The 12,768-nt window shown below is 37.9% G+C and overlaps 1 protein-coding gene across 4 annotated transcripts in view; it reads left to right on the forward strand.

The window, feature by feature from the left end:
• Nucleotides 1-7,343, forward strand: part of PPP2R2A (protein phosphatase 2 regulatory subunit Balpha) — an 80,852-nt gene extending 73,509 nt beyond the window's left edge. For all 4 annotated transcript variants that reach the window (XM_003937188.4, XM_074384082.1, XM_074384081.1 and 1 more), the window contains exons 9-10: nucleotides 1,906-1,997; nucleotides 4,760-7,343. In XM_003937188.4, the coding sequence (XP_003937237.1) occupies nucleotides 1,906-1,997; nucleotides 4,760-5,039 (372 nt within the window). In that variant the 3' untranslated portion in view covers nucleotides 5,040-7,343. The remainder of the gene's footprint in view (nucleotides 1-1,905; nucleotides 1,998-4,759) is intronic.
• Nucleotides 7,344-12,768: the final 5,425 nt, after the last annotated feature.

Genomic DNA, 12,768 nt, shown 5'->3' on the forward strand with positions numbered 1-12,768 from the left:
ATAAACCAAGATTCTATTTGATATGTGAAATTTCAGAATAAATACTGCACTGAAACAAAAGCCAAAAAGACAAAATACTACTTTGCTTTCAAAGTATAGTTAACTATTGAGCAACACCAATTTATTTGAACTGCACGGGTTCACTCATACACAGAGTTTTTTTTTCCCAACTAATGAACATTTGAAAATACACTATTTGAGGGATGCAAATCCCTGAAATATATAGAGGGCCAAAACTTCATCTTTGAAGGGCTAACTGCAGATTTGGGTATACCTGGGGTTCTTGGATACTGAGAAATGACTTCTATTTGTGTAACTGCCAGGATTGATATATCATCTCCCAGTTACCCTCACCACCATTTCATTTCCATTGAGAATAATTGATTTGAACCTTAGCTTCATACTGATGTATAGTGAGAAACCCTGTAATATGTATCCTAAAATGTTGCGAAATTATGATGATCTACCTAATTTTACCCGATTTGCTACTTTTCTACATATAGTCATAGTGATTAAAAGTAGTCACATTATAGGCAAACATATTGTATATAGATACAACTACTTTTATTGAATTTGTACCGGCATCTTGCTGAGTTTTGTGTGATTAAAGGGTGTTTTTATCTTTTTGTTTTGTGTGTGTGTGTGTGTGTGTGTGTGTGTGTGTGTGTGTGTGTGTGTGTGTAACATGTTCCCTTTTGATCCTAACCCCACATGAGTTGTTACTCCTCTGTATTACAGATTTTCACTTAATGTCACAGACATGGCCTGAATCATTGCACTATATTTAAAGTTAAAATGGACACTCAAAATAAGTTTAGATTGTTTCATGTAGAATGGAGAATTCTAACATTTAGAAGGCACCTACTCGTTTCTGTCATTTCTCCTTAAGTAGCTCCTTAAAAAGATGGTGAAATAGACACTTACGTTTTCCTTTGAGTTACAACAAATACGTTGGAACTTTTCTTTGTAGTAATAATGTTGAAATATGTCCTATTTCTCAGACTACTTTTTACATATGAGATTTCTTTATAAGTAATATATGATACTATCAAATTTGTAATAATACATGCCCAGGGTAACCATATAATTTTTATCAACCAAACCATGGCCTGGGTATGCTATGTATACATGTGCGTTTATAATTGAAAAGACAAGCTTCAGTTAAATTTATGTCCAGAAAATGGTATTTAAGACAGAAATAGGTAGCTGGGGATGGTGGCTTATCCCTGTAATCCCAGCACTTTGGGAGGCTGTCGCAGGCAGATCACGCTGTCAGGAGATCGAGACCATCCTGGCCAGCATGGTGAAACAGCCGTCTCTACTAAAATATAGAAAAAATAACCGGGCCTGGTGGCGTGCACCTGTAGTCCCAGCTACTCAGGAGGCTGAGGCAGGGGAATCGCTTGAACTTGGGAGATGGAGGTTGCAGTGAGCCGAGATCACGCCACTGCACTCCAGCCTGGCAACAGAGTAAGACTCTGACTCAAAAAAAAATAGTAAGAAAAAATAGGTACAGTTTCAGTGTTGCTATCAGTAGTTAATGGACTGAAAGCCAATAATAGTGATATTCAGATATTGCTGTAATGTTCTTTTATTAGCCTCTTACCTGTGCCATTTTCAAGTGTTTTTTCGCCTGAATGTTTTATTCAGGCTTATAAAGGATATCCATGTCACACCCAGAATGGAGTTTTCCCTTGTCATACCAGTGGTAAATAAATGTGCCTCCCTCAAGGGCTTGTGTGTTTGTAAAAGGACAAAATGCCTTTATTGTTACTAAGAAGATTGAGAGTAATAAATTTAAAAGGGGTGTGTGTCTCTATATGCTTTTTTTTTTCTTTTTAAAGATATGGACTTGTTAAATAATTTTCCTAATTTCACTTCGGTATATTTGTATTTTTTCCATAGGTGCATGAATACCTCAGAAGTAAACTCTGTTCACTGTATGAAAATGACTGCATATTTGACAAATTTGAATGTTGTTGGAATGGATCTGACAGGTAATTGATTTTAAGTCAAACCTCTCATTCAAATAAGAATTTTATTAGAGAAAAGAAACTTAACTATTTCATTCTAAATCCTAACCTCATTTGTCCCTAGGAATTCCTTGAAATAAATTTAGTAATCTTAGATACAGCACAGCAGTACTGGCAGATAAGAATTAAGCATTGTAGGCCGGGCGCGGTGGCTCAAGCCTGTAATCCCAGCACTTTGGGAGGCCGAGGCGGGTGGATCATGAGGTCAAGAGATCGAGACCATCCTGGTCAACATGGTGAAACCCCGTCTCTAGTAAAAATACAAAAATTAGCTGGGCATGGTGGGGCGTGCCTGTAATCCCAGCTACTCAGGAGGCTGAGGCAGGAGAATTGCCTGAGCCCAGGAGGCGGAGGTTGCGGTGAGCCGAGATCGCGCCATTGCACTCCAGCCTGGGTAACAAGAGCGAAACTCCTCCTCAAAAAAAAAAAAAAAAAAAAAAAGAATTAAGCATTGTATTTTGCTAGTAAATATAAAAGTATACAAATTCTAGATAATCTAAATTATTTAAATGTCTAGAAATTTCTTTCTTTTATGAACCAGATCACATTTCTGACATGCTAACCATTAAAATGGTGAAGCTTCAGTTTAGTGGTTATTCCACCATTAAACTTTTAGAAGCATTCAGGCGGCAGATAATTCATTTGGATTGTTAGAGGCACCAAGTTTTCCAAATGCTACATTAACACCCCATACAAGTGGTAATTCATATGTATGTTATGTATGTATTATGTTAACCATAATACATATGGTTAAAATACTAGGAATAGTTACCTTTGCTTTTTATCATTTCTAGTTTTGCCACAGTGTGATTCCTTTTTAGTAAAATGTTACCATTTTTTAAAGATAAAGTAAGTCTTACTTTGAGTCTTTTAGTTGTCTGTTTGCCACTCTGTTCCAGTAGAACAGAAAGTAGTAAAAGAAAACATGATTTTGGAATTAAACTTACATTTAAAGTAATTAGAGATACTGTATTTAACAACAGTTTTATCACAGAGCTTTAATGTGATTCAGGTTTCATGCTGTTATGTGTTACAGAAGATAACAGAACTTACAGAATGTTTTCTTTCATCTGGCTTTTGAAATCACCTGATTTTGACATGCGGACTAGTAAACCTAGAGCTCTATTGGTAGCAAACATTGCCTTTGAGTGCACTACTAAACCTGAGGCAGCAAGAAGAAAGAAGGAAAGGGAAGAAGGGAAAAAAGATTAAGAAATGTGAAGAGAGCCCCCTGAACCAGGGTGTGGTGCACTGCTACCGCTAGGTCTTCCGTGTATTGTTGAAGCAGATAATTAGCGATTGTATGTTCTGTCATCAGAAGGAAATTATTTATTTTCCTTAATATTAAAAATTTTTTTAAATTATTTCAAACTTAGAGAAAATTTGTTAGAATAACAAAGAACTCTTCATTTGGCCTTTACCCAAGTTCCCCTGTTGCTGTATCACATGGTTTATTCTCACTTTATTTATTTATAGCTATGTTTGTCCACAGGTGCATGCACATGTGCTCACACAACACACAACTTGTGTTCCAGACGTGATGCTCATTACCTTGAATTCTTGAATGAGTATTTCCTGACAAAAATCCTTTCCCACATAGTGAAAGTGTAGCATCCAAAGCAGAGTTCACAGCGATGCGGTACTGCCATCTAATCCACAGACCGATTGAAACTCACAAGTTACTGTAACTGTGCCCTTTATGGTGCAGAAGAGTCAGTCTGGCTCAGTATCCAATCCAGAATTTGGTTGTCATCTTTTGTTAGTCTCCCTTACTCTGAAAGAGTTCTTCATTCTCCTTATCTTTCGTGACCTCAGCATTTTGAAGAACATAGGCTGATTATTTTATAGAATGTTTCCTTGTGATTAGATACGGGCTGTACATTTTTGGCAAGAATGCCACAGAAATACGGGACTAATACTTTTTTAAAGTTTCAAATAGCCACAGAGTAAGTAGGTGTCCTAATCCATTAAAACTTCACAAACTCAAATGATACAGGGATGTCAATCTAAATTACAAAGAAATTGTTTTATTGTCTTCAGGGGTTGCTTAAAATTGTTGTCAAGTGTCCTTTAGGAATTGACATTACTAAATAGATAATCATTTGTACTTTGAACAATTCCCCAGTGTCCGGTGATCCTTGTTTACGGTAATAATTTGAACTGTGTGGTAAGCAGTGGTAGCAGCAGACCCTTTCCAAATTATTAAGAGCTTCGGACAACGAAGTTTTGTTTGCAGGGATACTTAGTAAATGTTGAGCATTATGGGTGGCAAGTAGAACTGACAAGGAAGTGTTTTGGGCAGTTTAAAAACTTTGCCACCCCTTTAAACTGATACTTCGACAAATACTTGCTTAAAATATTTTTAGTGGTAAAAGTAAAATGAGGCCAGGCACGGTGGCTCACGCCTATAATGCCAGCACTTTGGGAGGCTGAGGCAGGTGGATCATGGGTTCAAGAGATCAAGACTATCCTGGCCAACATGGTGAAACCCTGTCTCTACTAAAACTATAAAAATTAGTTAGGCATGGTGGTATGCTTCTATAATCCCAGCTACTCGAGAGGCTGAGGCAGGAGAATTGCTTGAACCTGGGAGGTGGAAGTTGCAGTGAGCCAAGATTGTGCCATTGCACTCCAAAGTGGGCAACGGAGCAAGACTCCGTCTCCAAAAAAACAAAAACAAACTCTTGTTCTGCTTGTTTGATTGAGTGTTCTGTCTACTTTCACAGTGTTGTCATGACTGGATCTTACAATAATTTCTTCAGAATGTTTGACAGAAACACAAAGCGAGACATAACCCTAGAAGCATCGCGGGAAAACAATAAGCCTCGCACAGTTCTGAAACCCCGAAAAGTCTGTGCAAGCGGCAAGCGAAAGAAAGATGAAATAAGTGTTGACAGCTTAGACTTCAATAAGAAAATCCTTCACACAGCCTGGCACCCCAAGGAAAATATCATTGCCGTAGCTACTACAAACAATCTGTATATATTTCAAGACAAAGTGAATTAGGGTTGGCATTCCTAGCAGAAGAACCCACTTCCTGCTTAGTTGAGATAGTTGAATCTAGCATTCGTTCCTGTAAGAGAGAGGTCCATTGTGGCACCCCTTTCCAGTGTTTGACAGTGTGCCATTCGACAACACATTGTTATAGCTACATGGAGAAAGCTCCGTGGATTCATCCCTGTGGTCTTCTCCATGTCTGCTAGCCATTTAGGTAAGGGTAGGGCACTTTTAATTTAAATGACTTCTTGCACCATCTTGCCTAATGGACTAGATTGGACTGTATCAACATTGATTTACTCCACTTTTTATGCCTTCCATTGTGATGACGTCAAACACAGTGAAAGCCTTCAGTCATGCTATGGGATTTAATTGTGTATCCTCATTACTGTATCATTTGTGGGGTACACCCCTTCCCCCTTTTTTTAAATTAAATACAGCTCATTCTTACTGTGGCTTGTAGCATTCCTCCTCTTCTGGCCTCCTGGACTCCTCCCCTTCATCTCTTGCCCTTGCCCCTCCACCCGGTCTTGGTGGTGGTATATTAAGAAAAGAAAGAATGAAAGCACACAAAATGAGTCAGTTTGGGGTCAGTGGTATAAAGGGGGTATATGTTGCAAACAAATGTTTTAATAACAGTTGGCTGTAATCACTCCTCGCCGTGTCTGGCACTGAAAATAAGGGGAAAAAAACCTACTACTGAATAAAAGTGACAAAGAATGGAGAATCTGGTTTTCTTTTTCTTTTTAACCTACCTCTTAAAGCCAATATTTTGTGTCATACCTTTAGGCACAGTGAAACAAAATGGGTTTTCATTGTTTTATTGGTATTTTTGTTAATTATTTTTAACAAGTGTTCTTTTACATGCAGAAGGAGAGGTATTGGTTATGTATGAACATATTTTGAATATATAATGGTTTTATTAAGAATTTCACAATCTATAAATGATACTACAGTTTTTTTCTTTTTACCGTTGTCATGCGGTATTGGATACGTTTTATCTCTACTTAACTCAGTATCTGTTAATGAAATTGTTGTAAATGGGAACCAAATTTGTAGAACTTAATTTCTAAATACTTTCTACAGTGCTTAATTTCATTTTTGCCTTACTAAATACTAAGTCAAAGACTTATAAAACATTTTTAACAAAAGTTTTTTTTTTGTCATTCATAGAGCAGAAAACTAACATCAAGTGACACTGCACTAAATACTTTTTTTTTTTTTTTTGTATTTTACTGCTATCAGAACGAAATATACTTTACCATAGATATTTTTCTTCTATTTTTGGTTTTCCAAAGCTATATTAAAGACAAATTTTTAAAGGTACAGCGTTTAAAAAGTGCTTAATGAACTCCAACAGCTGCCTCAAATAAACATCTGGTCATCTGTGTATGAGTACATTTTCCCTAAGTGGTGATACCTTATCCAAAGATGAAGAGTGCTCCTATTTTTAATAGGTAGAATGTACCTTTGTCAGCCTTGCAGAAGCTTTAATGGAGAAGAAATGGACTTTATTTTTGAAAGGTGAATTGAACAGGCATTTATATTATTAGAGAATGGTAGTCATATTTTGGTTGAACGTAATATAACAACCTTGAATTTCAGAGGACTCTGAGTGCTTCTATGTCCACTACCTATTGTTCTGTTCTTCAGTATTGAAAAAGAATTAAATGAGTCAATCGTGATTCCCTCTACATTACTACAAATATTATGTCTTGTAAGTTAACATTTTTAGCACACAGAAGAAATTTTATGTAATAAAATTACTGTATCTTTTGGACTTAACAAATTTGAATTTGTATTTGAACACATTGATTCTATGTCTGATAATTCTTAATGGCACTTTTACTAATTTATTTGGGGATCTTGGGTACATTCTTAATTTGTGTTATTTATTTTTCACACTTGACTTGCAGGTGGGATATTCCCCTGTCAGAATTGTCACTGTCAGAACAGTGATACTCTTCCTATGTTCTGACTGGACAGCTTTCCAGATCTTTTTTGGGAGATTTTCCTACAGCTTGGTTGTGTGTCTTGAGATAACACCACCAAACAGCTTTCAGAGATTCTTTTTTGATTGATCAGTAGCTATGATGATTCTTCCCCATGACACTAAGGATTAGTTTATATATTTAAGAGAAATTATTGCTAAAATTAAAATGCCTCTATCAAGGAATGCTATTATAAATTATTGTTAACATTCTCAAGTATTAATTTTTTAATTTCATTGGTGTAGCAAACTATAAGCCCAGCCACTCATTTTACATGGCCATGGTTAATCTTTTTATTAATAAAAATTATACTTAGAATAAACTTAGTCTTGTCAAGTTGCTTGTATTTCCTATTCTCTTGCCATTAATACACATGCACATATTCCATCCCTTCTCTTAATCTTTTAGAAAAGATTGTGTTAGGAAAGGACTTTCATTCTATTAACCACTTTTTATCTCTAGTTAGTGGCTGGGCAGTAAGAAGAATTATTTTATAAATCTGTCTAAATACATGTTTAACCATTAACTGCTGGATGGTAAGCTTGTGTGCAGCCCTCTCTGTCTCTTGGAATTTAAAAAACAATGCATCTATGCAATTTTTTTTGTTTCAAAATGTAGAGAATTTTTTAAACCTTAAATGTGAGTTATTAAGCTAGAGAGAGGAAAACAGGTTCAGTGTGTGACTTTTTTGAGTAAGGTGTTTATTAGGAAATTGTGCACATGTGAAAACTATGCATACTGATTAAGAATTTTTACCTTTTTTCTGCTACACATAAATTCAAATGGAGATAGTATTACGTATTTCCAGAAGAACAAAACCAGTGCCCTGCAAAAGATGGGAAAGATAGGCATATGCTGGGTAGTCAAGAATCAAGTCAGTTTACTTGTGCATTTGAAAGCACCTCTATTTTAGTATCTTATTTATCTGTTCAAATGGTGATAGTTTAAGCTCTGTGTATGTCTTACCGTAGTTAAAAAGGGGGCTTTATGCACCTCTTCCCCTCCAAAAAAAGCCTTGGGGAAATGACCCTCCTTTTTGTAATGATGCATGAGATCAGAACATTGCAACTCTTTTCGTATTAATCATATGCGTAGCGATTCTGTGGAATCGAGGTGTTCTCAAGATGGCGGAGATATTTTTGTAGCCGAGTTTGTCTCAACATTTGAGGCACAGTGGTATTAGACCTGTAACCTCTTACCTCTGTATTAGAATTAAGGAACACCACTTTACAGGCTTAAAGTTAAGTGTCTCTCTAGCTCAGTGCTTATCAAAGAGAAGGCACTACAACGCTTAATTTCCTCTAAAAGGAATTTGGCAAACAAACTGCCATAAGGGGAAAAGCTAATATTTGTGTTTTTTTCAAATGTTCTACTCATGCTCCTTTGTAATCTGAATAGCAACACGTTCTTTGAGGACTTTCCCACTCGGGGCAATGGTAGGGAGCGGTGGCTCATGCCTGTAATCCCAGCACTTTGGGAGGCTGAGGTGGGAGGATCACTTGAGGCCAGCCTGGGCGACAAAGAAAGACCCCATCTCTACAAATAATAGATATATCTTAAGAAGTATATTTTAAGAAGCCACTAGGGGGCGATCGTTAAGTCTGGAACAGCAATGGAGTATTTTTGAGAATGTATAAACGGGAGTCTCTGTACAGGAAGGGCTTCATTATTAAAAACAAAATCAGGGCCCAAATATAGCACATTGTGTGCCCCAAACCACTGTTCTGTGACCCTTGAGTAAATATTTGAGAACCTAGTGGAGGGGGGACACAAATGCCCACTGTGATGTCATTACTTTCATTGTACTACAATAAAGTTAATATAAGTAGTACAAGTCATGACATCGCAGTCGGCATTTGGTTATGGCCAGCTAATTTTTGTTTGTATTTTGCAAATATCTTATTGAGTAGGTTGCATCAATGTTCATGAAGGATAATGATCTACAATTTTTTTGTATATTTTAATGTGACTGTCCAATGCTGATCTCATAAAATGAATTTTCCTCTCCTGTATTATTGAAGAATGTGGACAAAATTGGTGTAACTTCTTCCTTCAGTGTTTGGTAGAATTCACTAGTGATAAATTGTTAAATATCATTCTATCAAAGGTCACATTGAGTCACTATAAGGAGAACGTTTGTCCCTTTTCAGAAATGAAATGTATTCCTGCTCTATTCACCAAGTTGCCCAGCAGGGTTAACAGAATGAAGCATCATAATTAGAGTTCATCAAATACCATTTTGCTTTCTTACAGTATCTTTGAAAAAGTTAATTTCTTAGCCTAAATCTGTATCAGAGTTTTGCTGCCCAACACTTAACTTAGCAATCCCTACAAAGATTGACTGAGCAGGTAATGTAGTTGTCAAGTAACAGCAAAATGGTTAGGATGTGCTGGAGTGCCACACTGGGGACCCTGTGAGTTAAAGAAAATATAAAATAATGATTTTTTGAGACAGGGTTTTAAACTCTTGTCACCCGGGCTGCAGTGAGGTGGCCTGATCATGACTCACACAGCCTTAACTTCTTGGGCCCAATCAGTCCTCTCATCTTAGCCTCCCAAGTAGCTGGGACTACAGGCACCTGCCACCACACCCAGCTAACTTTTTAAAAGTTTTTATAGATGTTGCCCAGGCTGAGCCTGAACTCCTGGGCTCAAGTGATCCTCCCGAGTCTACTTCCCAAAATGCTGGGATCTGGTAACCATTTGAGTTTGTACCTCCTCTTTTGCTTTAAAATTAAGACCAAACCAGGCAAAACTACTCTTAATGGGTATGGTATTATGGAGTCAATGCTCAAAATAATAGTAAAACATCTTGCAGACCCCACATCATCGTTTGTTTGTTTTTTCTTTCTTTCTTTCTTTCTTTTTTTGAGACAGTCTTACTCATCACCCAGGCTGGAGTGCAGTGGTGTGATCACAGTTCACTGCCACCTTAACCCCAAAGCTCAGGTGATCCTCCCACCTCAGCCTACCAGGTAGCTCCGTCTACAGGCATGCACCACCACACCCTTTTATATTTTTTGTAGAGATGGGGTTTCACCATGTCACCCAGGCTGGTCTCAAACACCAGTGCACTCCAGCCTGGGTGACAGAACGAAACTGTCTCAAATATATAATAAAATAACAAAAGTAAAAGTTTTATTACTCAAGTTTATTACCTTCTTATCAAAATTAATCATCATAATAAATAATAGTATTTATATCCAGTAGCTATTGCCACAATCAAGTAATAGAAGTATAACGATATCTAAGATGAGAAAAGTGGGGCCAGGCGTGGGGGCTCACACCTGTAATCCCAGCACTTTGGGAGGCCGAGGCAGGTGGATCACAGAGTGAGGAGTTTGAGACCAGCCTGACAAACATGTCGAAACCCCATCTTAAAAAAAACGGGTGGATCACTTGAGGTCAGGAGTTCAAGACCACCCTGGCCAACATGGTGACACCCCCATCGTTATTACTAAAAATACAGAAAAGCTGTGTGTGGTAGTACACACCTGTAATCCCAGCTACTCAGGAGGCTGAGGCATGAGAATTGCTTGAACCCAGGAGGCAGAGATTGCAGTGAGATGGGATCCTGCCACTGCACTCCAGCGTAGGTGACAAGAGTTGGGGGAGGGGGGAAGATCAACTAAAAAATGGGTAGTAGAGGTAAAGGTGGAAGAAGGGTAATTATACTAATTTCATTACCGTTCCTTGCTGGGCATTAAAAGAAACTGACTAAGGAAAAGGATTAGGAGGATTATATAAATATATATAAAGGTAACTAAGTGAACAAAAATTAAAATCTCAGGTGAACACAACTAAGCAACAATAATAACAGTAAAAACCCAAACAATTATCTTAATATTGAGATTGAGCTGAGGAGAAAATTATAACCATGTTAGTGATAAACAGGGATAGTTATGAACATCTGCATCAACTATAAGGAATGAAAATACAAGAAGAAAGAAACATACTAGGAGTAGGAGATACAAATTTACCTCTTGAAATCCACGACATACAAAGGGGTGAAAATAATCAACTGTATGAAAACTTAAATGACATTAGGTGTTCCAACATATATATCAAACCTGATTTTGTGAACACAGTATACCTTCTTTTCAAATACAGAATAATTCCCAAAAGGGATCGCAAGTTAGGCCACAAAGAACGCCTAAAAAAAATACTCCCAAACTGAAAATAGTACAAAAACCAAATCTAACCAGGGAAAAATTCTTTTTTTTTTTTTTTTTTTTTTAAGACGGAGTTTCGCTCTTGTTACCCAGGCTGGAGTGCAATGGCGCGATCTCGGCTCACCGCAACCTCCGCCTCCCGGGTTTAGGCAATTCTCCTGCCTCAGCCTCCTGAGTAGCTGGGATTACAGGCACGCGCCACCATGCCCAGCTAATTTTTTTTTTTTTTTTTTTTTGTATTTTTAATAGAGACGGGGTTTCACCATGTTGACCAGGATGGTCTCGATCTCTTGACCTTGTGATCCACCCGCCTCGGCCTCCCAAAGTGCTGGGATTACAGGCTTGAGCCACCGCGCCCGGCCGGAAAAATTCTTAAATACCCAAATTAATAAAGAATAAAATAAACATCAGATCTAAGAAGTTAGGAAGGGATGAGGGTGACTGCCAATGAGTACAGCCTTTCATGGTGGGGGGTGACAAAAGTGTTCCAAAGTTAGACTGTGATGGTTACACAACTCTGTGAATATGTAAAAAACACTGAATTATGAACTTTAAGTGGATGAATTGTATAGTATGTGGAATATATTCCAATGGCGCTGTTAAAAAATAAGAATTAGGGATATCACAATTAGGAAACGGGAATTTAAGAGTCAATAAAATAGATAAACGATTAGGTGGTATATTCAAGAAAAAAACAGGATGAACAACATAAAATAAGAAATAAAGGTAACATCCTATAGAAACAGACAGCTTTCCTAAAAGCACCAGGCCCCAGTGCTTCTGTACGGAATTACAACATTTCCTTAAAGAAAGTAATTTCGTTTTTTTTTTTTTTTTTTTTTTGAGATGGAGTTTTCGCTCTTGTTACCCAGGCTGGAGTGCAATGGCGCAATCTTGGCTCACTGCAACCTCCGCCTCCTGGGCTCAGGCAATTCTCCTGTCTCGGCCTCCTGAGTAGCTGGGATTACAGGCACGCGCCACCATGCCCAGCTAATTTTTTGTATTTTTAGTAGAGACGGGGTTTCACTATGTTGACCAGGATGGTCTCGATCTCTTGACCTCGTGATCCACCCGCCTCGGCCTCCCAAAGTGCTGGGATTACAGGCTTGAGCCACCGCGCCCGGCCTAAAAGAAAGTAATTTCAATGTCATCTGTAAGACCAGAGAAAAGGAAACTTTCTAATTATTTTCAACAAAATGAATATAGTAACCTGGGTGAGTTGGCTCATGCCTGTGATCCCAGCACTTTCGGAGGCTGAAGCAGGGGGTTCCATAAGCCCAGGAGTTTGGGACTTGCCTGAGCAACACAAGGAGATTACGTCTCTACAGAAAATACAAAAAATAGCTGGACATGAAGGCAGGCACCTGTAGTTCCACCTACTGGGGAAGCTGAGGTGGGATGATCACTTGAGCCTAGAAGGCTGAGGCTGCAGTGAGCCGTGACTGCACCACTGCACTCCAGCCTGGATGACAGAGACCTTGTCTCAATAAAATAAAATAGCATATGATTAATAAAAACTTTTTTGAATGTCTAAAACCTTTAAAAGGAGTTCCTAACAGGAAAACAGAACAAAGT

Source organism: Saimiri boliviensis, chromosome 13, assembly GCF_048565385.1.
Source record: "Saimiri boliviensis isolate mSaiBol1 chromosome 13, mSaiBol1.pri, whole genome shotgun sequence".
Classification (NCBI taxonomy): domain Eukaryota; kingdom Metazoa; phylum Chordata; class Mammalia; order Primates; family Cebidae; genus Saimiri; species Saimiri boliviensis.